The 16,651-nt window shown below is 36.0% G+C and overlaps 2 protein-coding genes and 1 long non-coding RNA gene across 3 annotated transcripts in view; 1 reads left to right on the top strand and 2 right to left on the bottom strand.

Annotated features, from left to right (window-relative positions):
* Window positions 1-833: 833 nt before the first annotated feature.
* LOC121428091 lies at window positions 834-13,580 on the bottom strand. Its single transcript, XM_041624675.1, has 8 exons — window positions 13,463-13,580; window positions 12,325-12,583; window positions 10,905-11,051; window positions 10,260-10,343; window positions 9,043-9,132; window positions 3,715-3,839; window positions 2,078-2,443; window positions 834-1,787 (listed from the first exon to the last, which is right to left on the bottom strand). Exons 2-8 carry the CDS (start codon window positions 12,581-12,583, stop codon window positions 1,641-1,643), a joined length of 1,218 nt encoding a protein of 405 aa, XP_041480609.1. The 5' UTR covers window positions 13,463-13,580; the 3' UTR covers window positions 834-1,640.
* Window positions 4,524-7,506, top strand: LOC121428092. The gene is made up of 3 exons (XR_005971734.1): window positions 4,524-4,878; window positions 5,784-5,851; window positions 6,331-7,506. It is a non-coding gene; the product is annotated as an uncharacterized LOC121428092 (long non-coding RNA).
* The window catches only part of LOC121427868 (mucin-16-like), a 42,451-nt gene continuing 39,214 nt past the window's right edge, over window positions 13,415-16,651 (bottom strand). The window contains exons 5-7 of the mRNA XM_041624440.1: window positions 16,217-16,339; window positions 14,395-14,496; window positions 13,415-13,590 (exon numbers count right to left, since the gene is read on the bottom strand). Of these exons, the coding sequence (XP_041480374.1) occupies window positions 13,415-13,590; window positions 14,395-14,496; window positions 16,217-16,339 (401 nt within the window). The remainder of the gene's footprint in view (window positions 13,591-14,394; window positions 14,497-16,216; window positions 16,340-16,651) is intronic.

The raw sequence follows: 16,651 nt of genomic DNA, 5'->3' as shown, positions 1-16,651 counted from the left end.
GTATTTAAACATCCTAAACATTTTATTAATGGAGAAGTAGCATAATAAGCGCCACCCATATTCAGTTTTAATTTCCAATGATTTTTTATATTGTAAAAGAAATCTGCATACTAAAAAATATGAAATAACATAGCATTGACGGTATTGACTGGGAATAGCTCTTTAACAAATAAAGTGTATTACAACCTTTGAAAACTTCGCTTAGTGACGTCATACGAACTGTCAATTTGCCGTTGTCATTAAGCATCAGTAAGAAAACGATTAGGGATATGTCTTCGTTATACCGTTCTAAACGGCACTGGAATTCCAAATATAACATTAAATTATAAAGACTAGGATAAATAACATAAATTTAACAAAGATGATCAAATAATATATTAATAAAATCAAAGACCGTGACACATTGAAAATCATAAACATGATAAAGATTTAAGTGAATGGGATTCATCCAGTGTATCTGTACAGTGCCTGAATTCGATCGATGTATGAAACAAATCTACATCCTTATATCTTATCAGAAGTTTTGGCCGAGAATGCGTAAGTAAAAACTATTCAATGAATTAGCGGTATTTGATATAAGGAATTTTCGCAGCATAGCACAAAATTACCCTCATCTGCTTTCATATCACGCCTGTTTCCATGTTTATATAAAGAATCCACATGCACCCGTCGAGCTCATTCTGGCAAAATCCGGTTGATGCGAGAGGACATCTTCAGTTTCTTAATTATGCATAGACACGGCGTATCAGCCAATAAGATTTTATATTTGAATTATCTGTATAAACACGAAAAAGGATTCGCGCCCATGTTGGATGATTCGAAAGATGCATATAAACGCACACCCTACGTCGAAAGTTGGCATACGAAAAAGCCAAGATATTTCGTGTCTATAGTACTGAAACAGAATTCGACAGGTCCTTTCGCAGCTTTTAAAATCAACCAAAATAAACCCATTTAAACACGAAAAAGGTTTCTTAAAAAGAAAAACAAACATCCTGCTCCATTACATTCTCGATGTTTCTTTTAATTTTGCATTTTACTTACTGCGTTTTCATAGATACCACATGCATAATTATTTCTTCAATTTCGCATTCGTAGTAATTTATGTGATCAATATTATTTCAACTTCATGGAAAACGCAATATATGACATATTTAAACATAGTGTGATATGAAAAAAATATTAACGAAACGGTATTCTGCGTAAGAAGTAATATACATACTTTTTTTCTAACATAGATCACATAATATTAATCGTACTATTGAGGACAGACGCAACTACCCTGTTTGTTTAATAACAAAGCAAAAACAAAAAAATTCAAGTCCGAATAAATAGGGAAATTTATATAATACATATTTTTATACAGCTTACATGATACATGTATCTTAAAGAAAATGAAATAAGAATTTAGGATAATTTTACATGTTTCTAGTACTATAATATCGATTTTATTTTTCATTATTCCAACACATCAGATAGATGAGGTATCTGTTGTTATTACGATAAAATTCGAGAAGCTACATTTTCCCTTCATTCTACTCAGCCATTTTAAAACGAACAATTTATTTTCACATGTTTAAATAATACATTTCCTTCGCATCATGTTCCACATACATGTAGCTCAATGCGTGCTGCAACCGTTATGACTCGGAACCATCAATCATTCTTGCAAAGAACATATTCGGGGTGATTGGTTTTCTACCCTGTGGCGGTGATTCGACATCATCGAAGGTATTGTTGATAATTCCATCGTTTATTGGTGATGATCTACTTTCCTCCAAGAATGCCTGAAAGAGATTTAGGAGAAGATCATTTCATCAACATTATCGTAAGGTTAACTTAATTCTGTTTCTCGAAAACGTAAAAAACACATCAGCGAGACAAGTTAGATTGACTAGTATTGTATACATAATTTCATTCGATTACGATTTTTTTAGTATGATATTAGCTTGCAAGCTGATTCTAAGAAAACAGTTTTCACTTTATTTGAACAATCATTAAACATTATTTTAAAGAACATTTTTCTTTTTCAGGAATGATATTACGCACCAAATTTGTTCTATTACTAGATACTCACCGCTAAATGATCGGGAACCCTGGCACGCGGGCCTCTCTGATCCGGAGGGCCCCTCGCTAAAACATCATTTAGAACCCGCTTAAAACTTTCCCTTATGGACGTCTCCCTTGGATCAACTGCATAGTGGCGCACACTCTCCGTGATATAATCCCTCTCAGTGACGTCATACACTAGAGGATCATGGGATGATAACGGTTCAGCTACAGCTATAGGATTAGAAACCACGGATTCTGAAAATGGTCTGCTACTTCTTGTTCGGACGCTTGGGAAGTCTGATGTTTCATTTAAGGATCCTTCGTATATTCGGGCAAAGAACGCAGCCGGCTCGATCATTTGATGGTTTGCGTAGTTATATATCATTGATTCCTGAGAAGAAAAAATAACAGACCAACGGTATACAATTAATACAACTAATACCTAAGGCTTGTGGCTTCCATTTATTAAAGGACAAGTCCACCCCAACTAAAACTTGATTTGAATAAAAACAGAAAAATTCAACAAGCATAATACTGAAAATTTCATCAAAATAGGATGTAAAATAAGAAAGTTATGACATTTCAAAATTTCGCTTCATTTCACAAAAACAGTTATATGAACGAGCCAGCTACATCCAAATGGGAGAGTCGATGATGTCATTCACTTACTATTTCTTTTGTTTTTCATTGCTTGAAATATGAAATATTTTGATTTTCTCGTCATTGTCATGTGAAATGAAGTTTCATTCCTCCCTGAACACGTGGAATTCCATTATTTTAACATTTTGTGCTTCAGGCAAGGAGGTCCTAATCGTCAAATTCGTAAAAATTGAAATATTGTATAATTTAAACAATAAAAAACAAAAGAAATAGTGTCTGAGTGACATCATCAACTCTCATTTGGATATAACTGGCTCGTTCATATAACAATTTTATTAAAAATAAGCGAAACTTTAAAATGTCATAACTTTCTTATTTTACATCGGATTTTGATGAAATCTTCAGCATTGTGCTTGTTTGATTTTTCTCTATTGATTCAAATCAAAAATTTTCTGAGGTGGACTTGACCTTTGAATAATCTGTGAAGCCAGTGGGGTAGATTTCAGATCATATTGCCTTGAATTAATTCGTCGCCAAAACACGGCTCGCCATCGCACGAAGCTGCTAATGCTGTAGTCACATAGCAAGTAGAAAACACATATAATATTCAATATAATTCTATACGTTTATCCTGGTAAAAAAGTAACATAAACATGAAATAAAATCGCGATTTAATCATTAAAATGACTGTTTCAAACTCGCCTTACTACCAACGAAGGAGAAATGTAAATGCGTCAAAAGACGGGGGGTGGGGGGGGGGGGTTAAGCGAACCTTGCAATATCTCGTTGTCAATTGCATGTTTTGTTCTGAGGATTTGCAACTTTGGTTGATCATCTAACTTTAGGAACAAAAGTCCCCCCAAATCGTTCAATTTTTTTAAATGGACCGCCCTGATGGAAAAGATTGACTGATAAACTTTCAAGAACTGCATGTCAGACTTATCTTGTATTACCAGGGGAACAATGGATGGTATTTGATTATCTGTAGGAGGTAGGCAAGGCATCCAAAATATTTCTGACATCACATTCCTCGTCTACCCTAAAATAAAATGTTCAATATACCTCTGGCTTCTGATTCATGTAACGTCGACGCCGTAAAGGAATTAAGAATAGGCAGCAGCAACACAGTGCAAGAAGGAGACCTGCAGATAGACATCCGATCGAAATTACTACAATCTGCCAAGTTTCTGCATTAAAGACAAAGAATAGAGCACGGTTGTTATTATATTTCATTCAGCAAACATGATTCCACAATAAAACATCGTAATAATTTGGCATTCTGTTCGCGAACCTCAAAATATTTATAAAAGGATTTTATTTGACTGTATTTGGGGGTTAGAGCGAAGGAGATTGTGTGCGTGGTTTGGTATGTAAGTTAGATAGAGAACGTGTAAGGGTAAAGCATGTATGGAATATGTATATGATATTGGATATAAAAGTGGAGTGCACGAGCGGGTGTGCGGGTATGTGTGCATTTGATTGGGGATTTATCATGGATGGTATTTTACTTATCAATTTCGCCAAATAAGGTCTACACTAAATGAAACTGACATTGAATTTAATATCTAAATATCTACAGTAGATATCATTACGTCATCCGCCGAATTCCTGGTGAACAATAAACGTGTACTTTATCATATTTCAAGCTAACACTGATTTAGAAATTCTCTTTCCATTCACGTCTAGTCTGTGGGGCCGGGTGTTCACAAAGATTTAAATGTCTACGCGTACATGATATGCAACACGCAATCTTATTGATCACTACGCAGTGCGCGTCCTCTTGGCATGATCTGACCAATGCTGTCATGCCTTTTATACTACGCGCAACTAGACATTTAAGTGCGACTCTAAGGCCCGAATTTGTGGCCCGAATTCACAAAGGTGGATTCTGCAAAATCCACGGATTAATCCACGGATTTTGTTGAGTCCACAGTCCACGGATTCGCTTTTGTGATTCACAAAGGTGGACTCGACCGAATCCACGGATTCTACCAAGTCCATTACGTCACGATTTCGAGTCAACTGTTTGGGGTGGTCTGAAACAGTGGACTCCACAGAATCCGTGGATTCTAGGCGTAATTGGCCAATCACAGCGCAGCATTTGGGTACATCTTGTGCATGCAGACAACAACCGCTGGACGATAATTTTGCAGCAAAATTTAAGGTGGAAGACTGGACGTGAAAGTGGTGGAAAAAATACATGCTGGACCGAGCTCCGAGAAAATTGTGAGTAATTTGACATATTTGTTTGATGAGCAATATTTTTTGTAACTTTTTATGCATTGATTTGTGAAGTAATGTCCGAATTTATGTCATAAAATAGGTACGGTCATGAGAGTCGAGTTAGTGAAAAAAATTCTCGCGGAAATGGTTTTGTGTAGCCCCATAAGTGCATTTCTGTGTTGGTCTTTCGCGAGCTATGTGACACAGCTAGACGTACTCGTTGATGTTAGACGATTAGACCCTTGACTTGTTCCCCTTTTCACTCGGTTCTTCCGAAATTTCTGATTCCCCTTGACCCTGTCGCTGGATTTTCTTAGATCTACATGGTCTATATTACTCTAGCTTGCATGCCTGAAGGCTCCTGGAGAGTAAAAATCAGTCGAGTTACCGTACTCGACTACGCTACGCCTACGGTTGACGGTGCACTCAGTCTCAGAATGATAATCAGATTCAGAACTGACAGAAGTTCAGTTAGTACTATCATAGTAGGTCCATGGTACTATCCATGGTCATGATGATGGTCATGAGTAAGCCTACGGGCCGGCTATGAATACGTATGCCTAGACTGATTTTTACTCTCCAGGAACCTCCAGAGTCCAGGCTAGTCTTTTCAGCAATTTTGAAGATTTCATTTGAGATGATGAATCGTTTCGAAGAAAATAAATTTGGGAGAGCAGTCATGTATTTTTATTTTAGCAAAGAAAAAAAATGGCGTTTTCAGTCATAAAATAGGGGATGTCCTTACAGAGATGAGACAATTTTCAGAATACAGATTTTAGAGAATATTCTCAAACTGTTATCTCAATGACTGATGACTGAATCTCATTCTAGTCTCATGCTCATCTTTCTTATGACTATTTTCTTTGCCATTGAAACTTAACCCTATGTCATTTTCATTTTCTATGCAGAACAAAAAATGGCAGAATATCACCGTGCTCATTTAATGCATCTTGATCGTGTCAACAGCCTCAGAGAGGTAAGCTTTGTTTCAATTGAACAGTAAACCGATGCAGTGTTTTAATATTGCAAAATATTTCCCTTTTTTATAACTGATAAAATTATGACTTGTTTCTATATGGAGGAGATACTGATTGAAGCACTAGTGATGAAACCAACATGGCAAATTTTCGTTCCTACTTGCACAAGCAGTGACAATTTTCAAGATTTAAAAATGGATGGAGTCAAAATGAATGAAAGGAGTACAGCAATTCAAGGAGCAGATTATTTGAAACATTTGACTTGATGTATGCAATGCATATATTAATGTAAAAACAAAATTAGGAAAAGAAAAACAAACTTAATCCTAAATAGACTGGGCTATTTCCATACTGTACCTAAGAAGACTAGGGGGGTGGGGGCTGAATGTTAGCAAACCTTACCTATTGTTCAGGGAATCTTGAATTATCATTTTTTTTCATGTTTGTCTACTCTAATTCTTTTTCCATGTATACGCAGGTAGCCAACAGGCCCAGACCCTGACAGGATTACAGGAATGAATGAATCCTTTTGAGTTGTACATGGATGAAGCCTTTCGAATGCGGTATCGCTTCTCAAAAGAGACTGCACTCCATCTCATCAACACGCTTGACGGTGATCTGAGGAGGAATACAGAATGTAGTGAACCTCTACCTGTTGTCATAGGTGTCATCGATGGGACTCATGTCTACATTAGGAGTCCTGGTGGGGAACAAGCCCTGTACTTCCTTAATCGGAAGAACAGGTATTCCGTCAGTGTGCAGATTGCATTTGTAATATAAATGTAGACTCTGTTATGCCAGTCTGAACTTTTGGGAAAGGGTTGATAATGTGACTTGTACTCCTATCATCATTCCAATGTCACTAAAGTATAATAGCGGTCATTGATTATTTTTAAGCATTGACATTTAGATTGTTTTATTTAGCACCCTCTCTTTGTAATGTACTGTACAGTACTTATTTGTCCTTTAAATATGCTCTTGAGCATTTTCCTTACAAATTCATTAATCTTGATATTAGACGCTACAGACTAAGAATTTAAGTGAGTCTGTCGATAATTGTGTTTGATATATCAATATATCTTTAAGTTAAGTGTGAAAATTATCCAGACAAAGACCAAATCCTTCTAACTAGGTTTACTTTAAAAATAAATAGTCACTTTCTTACTGTCATGCTCTTCGTGTATTTTTCAATTGATAATACTGAAGTCATGTATCAATATTCAATAAATACTTAATCATCATACAGAGTGATGAATATAAGTACATTAATAACATAAATATAATATAGTATTACCCCTATCTGACGTCTGAGCTGGACATTTAAAATGTATTGCCCTAGTTTTCATGAATATTGATAATGAGTCAGGTACTGTATACTATATTTGTTTTTCTTGGTCTTTATAGTACAATGTCATCCATTGCAACATAATTCCTAATTTATGAATAGATATGTCTATATACAGTTTTTATGATATCAATATTCAAATGAATTTTCCCAACCACATCAACAAATCAAGAACTTCTGTTATTTCTTTATCTATGAGTATTTAATATAATCTGCAGTACTGTTGATACAACATAAACCCCTCAAAAAAAGTTTGTAAATCTGTATTTGGCAATTAATTTCTCCCAACTCCCAATTTTACGTAATGCATATTTGATATCATTGTTTTTTCAATGAAATTTGTTGGGGACTCTTCTGATCATAAACAGCATAAAATAAATACATTTAAACCAGCAAAGCTAAAAATAATCATACATTTATGATTTTTGGTTGACAACATAATTTGCATTGATTTTGTACACGAAATCACGCTTGTGAGCAATTTCTTGTCTGACATGTTACGTAATTTTGGAACCGCGTACCCGGGTGGCGTAAAACTGGTCTCATAAGTTGCGCAAGACTTGAAAGTAAAAGTCAGCGAGCACATAAAAAAAAATTCGCTCTGTGAAAATATTGCGTAAATCATTGAGGGGGGGGGCTCCGAGGCCTGTATAGGGTTAATGGTATTCCATGATAGTATGATGTACATGCATATCACTTGACTTGCAGAGAAATTAATTTTAACAGTCATAATCTATGTAGTCATAGTTAAATAATCATGTAAAGTGTGGTTATTCATGTGTGGAAAATGTGACAAAATAATATATTAAATTGTTGTCTGTTATCAAATTGAATTGATTGTGCTTTGAATTATTCCAGATGTTATTCCCATTCATAAGAGTGATCATGGTGATGATATGTTTTTTGTGTGTGTCAAAATCAAATATAATGCTGTGAAATTTTAGATTAGGTGATGATGTTTAAGTATAAATGATTGGAATGTCTGAAAACGTTATTCATGATTAGTTTCCTGATTGTATCATGATCATGGCGTGATTCAAAGTGAATTGGCAATCAGTGATTACCTTGTTCTTAAAGATGGATCCAGTGGTGCTTTAGTGATGTGGAATTGGTTGCTGTAAAAAGGATTGTGATTGGTTTCTCAGTTACATATCTTATCCTGTCTGAGATTAACTCGATTAAATAATGGATTTCTGCTTTTTGCCACTTCAGGGCCATGGTTGATCAGGTGCAGCTAGCTGATGATGTGCTTCTATTTTTTTGTGTGTGTGTAAAGATACACAACAATCAATGCCAGCAAACATAATTCTTGGGAGATGGGGGGGGGGGGTACCAGCAAACATTTATTTTAGAATAATATTTTTTGTATATTGTGTATATGCCGCAGATGTTTGTTTTCATGACACTGAGCATGCGCAGTGCAGTCTCAAAAAGGGGAAATCCCTAAATTTGATTGAAAATCCACGGTTGAATCCGTGGATTCGGTTGAGTCCACGGTTGAATCCATGGACTCAACCGTGGGTCTGGTAGAATCCGTGGATTTTTGAGTCCACTGTTTGTGAATCACAAACTGCAGAATCCGTGGATTTTCCAGAATCCATGGACTCAAAAATCCACGGATTCTAAAATCCGTGGATTTTGCAGAGTCCACCTTTGTGAATTCGGGCCTAAGTCATACTTAAATCTTTGTGAAACACTCCCCTGGTCATGTGTTCATCCTATCGTACCTTCTCTCCTACATCCTCCGTCTCTCTCTCACTCACTCACCCAAACACATCCACACCCACACATATCATGAAGCACCTATTTACCCTCCCTTATTTTCCAAGCTAAACGAAATTTTACCTAGTGATGTGGAACTTGTTTGCGATGATGAGACAGTGGTGCTGACCGCTGAAGTGGTGGAATCAGTCCCATTTGTGCCGCTGGTTACATCTGCACAAACATGTATCGTAATAAATAAAGATTTTAATGGAGCATAGAATCGTCGACCTGTTTTCTAAAGTCTACGCTAAAGGACAAAACCAACCAAACAAAATGTTTATTTTAATAAAAATAGAAAAATCTAACAAACAAACTTCATCAAAATCGGATTTGAAATAAGACAGTTATGATATTTTTAAGTTTCGTTTAATTTTACAAAACAGTTTTACGCACATCCCGGTCAGTATGCAAATGAGGGAAATAATGACATCACTCACTCACTTTTTGGGGGCATTTTATTATATGAAATATGAAATATTCTAATTTTCTCCCAATTATTCAGTTAAAAAAAAGTTTTATTTCTCCCTGAACATGTGGAATAACCATTATTTAACATTCTATGGGTCAGTCAAGTTTGTCATTATTGTCAAATCTGTAAAAAAAAGTATGATTCAAACAATAAAAAAAGAAATAGTAAGAAACTTTAAAATGTCCTAACTTTCTTTTTCTACATCCGATTTTGATGGAATTTTCAGCAATATGCTTGTCTCATATTTCTTTATTGATTCAATAAACATTTCTTTGAGATGGATTTGATCTAGACTACGGTCTAACTGTGGCTAAGCAAAAAATTAGGGCAGCAAAAAATGTCAAAATGTATATGTATATGTTTTATATCAGTAAGGTATGAACTCTGACTTATTTACATTTGCTTACATCATGGTTTAATGGTGAAAGAAACTATCAAAGATATCATACTCAGAGTTACGAAAGAATGGATCACCTGGTGTGCTGAAAATTGAACCTGTTCTGATCACAATTTGCAGTCCATAGTTGAACCACAACTTTAGAATAGAACCCGAGTCCTCAATTTTGGCCACCGTCTCTTAGGGTCCCCTCTTCCTACCCATCCCCCTACCCCCCCCCCTCACACATACACACACACACCCACTCTCACTCTCTCTCTCTACCATTCTCTACATACTACATAACACTATCTCGATCCCTTTCCACATACACAGACACACATTGACAATCTCACATAATTATGCGATAAACATTTCTCATTCATCCGACCCGTGGTCTAAAAACATCATATATATCACGATGGATACAAAATTACGAAAAAAGTAAATTACCGAGTGATGCAGAAGATGACGGCGAGACAGTGTTGGTGGGCAGTGTAGTGGTAAAATCGGTCGAATTTGTGCCATTCGTGACAACTGCGGTAAAAACCAGGATAACAATATGTTGTTAGAATTGTATACAAAAATACTAGTATATGCACATGAATTCCGAACATAAGCAAATAATATATATACATGTATATAGAGAGAGAGAGAAAGATATATATATATATATATATATATATATATATATATATATATATATATATATATATATATACAGTATACATTTTTTTATATTTCATTATTATAGATTGTTTATAATAAACATTATCATACTGTTATTGTTATTATTGCTATTTTCTTTGTACGTCATTTACTTGTTCAGGGAGTGAAAATAGCTTTACGAACAGCTTTACTAATGCATCCCTGGTATCAAAACTCACTCTAAAGCAACTATCTGTTAATCAAGATGTCAAGTCGTGAAAAGGAGGAAATGTTGGTACCTCTCAAGTACATCGCAGAACCTTACGACAAAGGTTGGCGCAACTCTTTCAATGACAATTTCAATGACAAGCATAGTGATTAATCTAAAATGCACCTGCCATACGACACGTTTGTGTTAAATTGATTTGGTTGCTGAACTTTACTACTTACTTAGGGTGCATAGTCTCCCTGGTAGCTCAGGAAGGATGTCTTCATATTCGGGATCGCAAGCACAGCTGAACCCACCGGCATCGTTCAGATCAGTACACCTTGCATTAGCTGAACAATCATCCTCTCCCAACAAACATTCGTCAATTGCTTTTTTAGAAAACAAAACATGTCGTGATAATAAGTGTAAATATCGGTGGCGCTATTGCATTTTGTATCCTTTTCCACACCGAAATACCGTTTTTTACGTGATGTATTCATAGAAGTCTCTCTTTCACCAAAGTGTTTACTCAATATCATATCTTGAAGTCCCCAACAAAACGTTTGGCGATTATAACACAATTAATTTAGAGGCCAACATTGGATAGCGCATGGTCAATGCAATACAAAATCAGCAAAACATTTCGAGCACCAAAGTTTGTATTACTGTTTCCTCAGCCTGCAATCGTAACGTGGGATCCCCCCCCAAAAAAAATGTCCTGTCTTTCTGCAAGAATCCCGCTCAGCGTGTTTTTTCTCTTTTTTAGGGGGGTACCGACTTCCCTGTCGATTTATCTGTCTTGCAATTAAATGATCTGAATGGGACTGATGAAAAATCCTGGTAAAAGAAGTGGCTCTAATGTTAAGTAGCTTATAAAATACTGAAGATGGGAGATTCTTAGAATTACAGTTGTGCTTAAAAGTTAGTGAACCCCCCCCCCCAAAAAAAAATGCACTCCTCCGTGTTCATTGTTAAATGTAGACAAAAAGAGTCCAATATTCGGCGAGCCCAGAAAAACAGACTTTATTGAATGTAATATTTTATCACCTGACTTCCCAATTAAATATCGAGAACATGGCAGAACACTTTTAATATACAAATTTCCTGGTGTAGTTCGCGAAACTCTGATCACTATTGTATACAATGCTTCACATGAGTGTTTCCGAGATATGGTGTACACGAAAAAATGAACATGTATGATTTGTTCATAAAATGCCTAAAAGTGTTGTGTAAATTGTAAGCAATTTTGGGTGAAAATTAAAAGGTTACAAGGTTTTACCTGATACTTTACCATGCAAATATGCAAAAAAAAAACTATCCGGTGTTAGACCAAAAGGAAACTGGTGTTGTTTAACACTTATCTGGTGTGGACATATATAGATTCCGGGCTGGTGTTAAATCAACACATGATTTTTTGCAGTGTAAGCGCTGCATGCTATTACCCCGGCTTTAGCACTGCTACCCTGATCGGGCGCTATAGCACTCAAGGAATTCCTTCCTAACGGGCACCTATTTACTACACTTGGGTGAAAGTGGCAAATGTAGATAAATGCTTTGCCAAAGGACGCAGTGATTCAAAGTCTGGAGACTAATCCACTGAGCCACAACATCTCTGTATTGGGAAAAGACTTTAGGTATGCCGTGGTCACACGTATGCCTCACCATTCACGTCAGCAGCATCCTGGGGTCTTGGGCTTAAGTACAGATTATTATTGCCATCAGCATTGAGAAGATAGTTGCTTCGTATCAACTCTTCTTGAAGCATTGTTAGCACATCTAATGATGTCCGTGATGTGTTGAAATGCACGTCATAAACAGCATAAATACTCCCGTCTGCACCAGAGGCACTGCTCCCATTTGCATAAGATACAATTGTCGTTGTTACCACACTCTTGGTTGCAGGATGAAATAGGTTGTACATCTGAAAGGATGATAAAAGTAATAATAATACGATAGGCATTTATGTTGCACCATCTAGACATAATCCCTTCCGAGGCACATTGTTGTTAGCATCATTATGGAACATGACAGTTACTTATTCTGAATTTCAAAGTATTTCAATTGAACTGTATCGTATACAGCAAAGTCACAATGTTAAGTATTCTTATTGACTGGGAATCGAACCCATGTCCCTCCGATCGGAAGACGGGAGTCATAACCACTGGACCATGACGCCCTCAAACGACACTACAATTTGCAGAATACAGGTGCGTCTTTCGCGTTGATTTAAATGAATTGCAAGATGAATGAGATTTCAGAGGAAATGAGTTCCACTGTGTAGGAGCTACAAATAATCTTGTTTCCTGTACCTTGTATCTAGTATATTTCAATATCAGAGAGGAAGGTTGCATATCATTACGTATTATACAACTCCCAAGAATGTTCTGTAATCTGATTGGTTCAAATCGGATCACATGATATTTAGCGAATTGCACTATTGCATCCAAAAAGCACTATCCTGCACTCTGACGTCATACCAAATGTGCTATCCTGCAGTCTGACGTCAAATTGCAGGATAGTGCGATGTCTGGAATTGCCTAGAATAATCTAGAATTTAGATCAAATATAGCATCAGGGGCAACTCAGTAACATGGGAAGGAATGGGGTTGTATAAATCAAACAGTGCACGCATTATTGTGCATAGAGGACCTAAATAATGAACTCTGTGCTCGGCTCGCCAAATGGATATACCGCACTCGGTCGTGAGGACCTCGTTGCGGTATATCCATTGGCTCTTCTCGCACATCGTTCATTATTTGGCCCTGCATGCACGCGCTAACGTGCATTTTCGTATACTTACACTCTGTTGAATCGATGTAGATAAGGATGCGTAGCTATTACTGAATGGATCAAGGAGACTGATGTCAAAAGTAGCTACCTCTCCGTTGATTTCAAATATTCTTACAGTAAAACGAAATGTCCAGACACCTGTAAAAGATAATAACAGCCGATTATACAAGTTCTTTATAAAGAAAATTGGGCACATGATCATGAGTATTTCGTTGCAACTTTGAGAAATAATGACTTTATGAAAGATTGTAAATATATATATATATATATATATATATATATTTATTTATTTACATATATATATATATAGAATATACATGTATATACATATTTATATTATATGAAATAGTCATTGGGAGGTCATTTCGAGAAAATCGATTTTTTTTTTATTCGGGCAATTAAAGTATATTTGGCCGAAAAACATCAGAGAACATCATAAACAAATTTAGGTAAACATTCTTTTTTTAAATGAACATTAATATTCACGTTACTTACAATGTATGGGCGGGGCCCGGGTTCGATTCCGGAAGAATATATAATATATCAGGGGCGGATTCAGGATTTTTTAAAAGTAGGCACATTTTCCCGTGGAAGAAATTGACAAGCCAAAAAAAAGGGTTGTAAACAAAATTGGGTTTTTCGTCCACGAAAAAAAAAATGACAAGCAAAATAGGGGGAACGGGCCGGCTGTGCCCCTCCCCTGAATCCACCAGTATATATATCACCAATTTTTCCAAAGGGTAGATAGCTCTGGGGAACCTTGATTTAAGCTACGCCTATCAATGTTCTCTTCATTAATTTCTTTACACAATATATATATATGTATATATTGCTTTAAATTTAATTATATTTTTTCTCAATATATCCACTATACTTCAAAAAACGGGTGACTCCCCTTTTAGCGTTTTATACTTGATAAAGGGATTTTAAATATGTATTTACTTGTGCAGATTCCTTGGTAATCCCTCTGCGTTCCCGGTCTACATATACACTCTTCGTTCTCACATATTTCTGTACTGTAGTCACACGTATTGTTACAAGGTGCTGAAAAAGAAAAAAAAAGTAAGTCAGGCGTTTTATACTGTGACAGCTCACCTATGTGTTCATTCTGAGAGATAAGAGAACAAACAAGGGCATTTTCGAAGTGATTTCAAACGTCACTACAGTACGCTAAACGTCACTACAGTACGCTAAACGTAACTAAACACTGCAGCGTTGATATACCCCTTCTGCAGATTAAGATTGTTGCTTATTCGTTACCCCTTCCATAATGTCCATTTTCGTAAGTGCTAAATTGGGTACCTGGCAGGAATTTATTCCTTGAAACGCAGCGCGTGTAACAGCTGCATTGCTAAAGCCAGGGTATTTATGCTGCATATACTGCAGAGCGCTTAGAGACCTCTGACAAAGTAAGTATTAAGCGCTCTATAAGCAAGTTTAATTATTATCATTACGGTGAGATTAGAACCCCGGACCCTGTGGTTCAGGGTCTGAAGACTTATCTACTGAGTCACGACACCTCTACAATGACGCAGATATACGTCAAATCTACCAGCAAAATCCACTTCGGAAATGCAGCCAGAATCTATCTACCTTCATCTTGATCTTACATTTATTAGTAATGCCCTTCGTAATAAAGCTCTGTCTTTTGTATGTACTTAATTGAAGTGTGGCGTTTTGATCAGAATCGGCACCATTAGCATGATTAGCAACATATCCAACACAGATTGGCGATTTCTCAATGGATCTTTCTCATAATGCAGCCACCACAAACAAGCATGCGTGGTCAAGCTCAATCATGATGACGAAAGACCTACGGGGAATTGGTCAGGTTGTTCTGGAAGTAGAAATTAGTAGTTTTTTTATTTCCGTATTAAAAAAACATTTAAACAATAAAATACGGTAAATTGCCCACATTCATCTCGACTCACACACTCGTGCTGGTCTTGTGCTCGGAACAAACCTTGCAACTAAAATTGACACAAAAGTTTCCAAAATTGCTCTTTAAACTCCACTCCGGAAAAAAATAGACCTTGTCAGATCTATAACTGCTAAATGCTATCATTACATTAACTTGTTACTTCAATGTCAAAATAATTCTCCTTAATATCTTAAAGAGGTACTGACAATATTTACATATAAATAGATCACAAATCATCAGGCAATAGTAGGAAAATTAAATCAAAATTACCGTATGTCACATTCCCACATTTCTTCAGAAAAATATGATTATATCAAATCATGTTTATTTTATGTTCTCACTCATTTGTCTCCCGTATAATAGAATAAGTTGTATCAATGAATATCTCATGCACTAAATCAGTTAATCTATTCCCTATCTTTACTTCTTAGAGAACAGAATTAGAATAAAAATAATTTCATGCAATAAAAGACAAAATATTGGGGTTCTGACATCATCAATTTGTTCAGTATTCATAAAGACATATAAAGAACTGTTTCTTCGAAGCAACCCACATCTCTCATAACTTCATAATTCCTTGTCCGAGTTCAATTTAAAAAAAAACAGTGTTTTGTTTTTCTCGCATTTTTGTTTTTTGTACAAATCCTTTATTTTTAGCCTAGAGTAATCCTTAATCATGTAAATAATTCTTTTTTTCTCTCTCTCTTCATGTAAGGCAGTAAAAGTGTATCCTGCTATGCTACAATCTACCTTTATCTTACGCCTCATCTCAGAATATAATTGTACACATATCAATTGTTTATCTCACAATACGATTTCTGAATCTAAAGGCATTCCCCTTACCTCGACACAAATCGTCTGTGTTACTTCGCACCGTGCCTGGATAGCACTCGCATTGGTGTTCTGTTTGAGATCCATCACAGAGCTCATTCACCGCACACATCACATCCCCGCATCTGTTTAAGTCTTGAAAAAAAATAACGAATCGGAAAATTGTTAACTACCGACCTTTAAGATCAAGAAAATATTCCGCTCATGAGTGCATCCTGCATAGCTGTATTATGGTACCCAAACACACTGGTTCCCGTGTTATCATTATAAAATAGCTCTAATCTAAAGACACCGACTTCATTATTTTTCATTTTTATCTCAACTTTTTCGATACCCCAAAACGAGAGGGAAAACCTTTGGGATTTCTTTATTTTTTTATATCAAGCATGCTTAATTGTAGGGGGTAATCGATAATAAACAAACAATTCATATATTGTTTATCAAATA

The sequence above is a fragment of the Lytechinus variegatus genome, chromosome 14 (genome assembly GCF_018143015.1).
Source record: "Lytechinus variegatus isolate NC3 chromosome 14, Lvar_3.0, whole genome shotgun sequence".
In the NCBI taxonomy this organism is placed as follows: Eukaryota; Metazoa; Echinodermata; class Echinoidea; order Temnopleuroida; family Toxopneustidae; genus Lytechinus; species Lytechinus variegatus.
The sequence above is the reverse complement of the archived record's forward strand: the minus strand, read 5'-3'. Positions and strand labels throughout refer to the sequence as shown.

Coding starts and splice junctions, on each gene's coding strand:
- LOC121428091 (XM_041624675.1), bottom strand. CDS start 12,583: ATGTACAACCTATTTCATCCTGCAACCAAGAGTGTGGTAACAACGACA. Junction 2,444..3,714: donor ACATGAATCAGAAGCCAGAG/GTATATTGAACA, acceptor TTTTCTTCTCAG/GAATCAATGATATATAACTA. Junction 1,788..2,077: donor GGGTTCCCGATCATTTAGCG/GTGAGTATCTAG, acceptor AATCTCTTTCAG/GCATTCTTGGAGGAAAGTAG.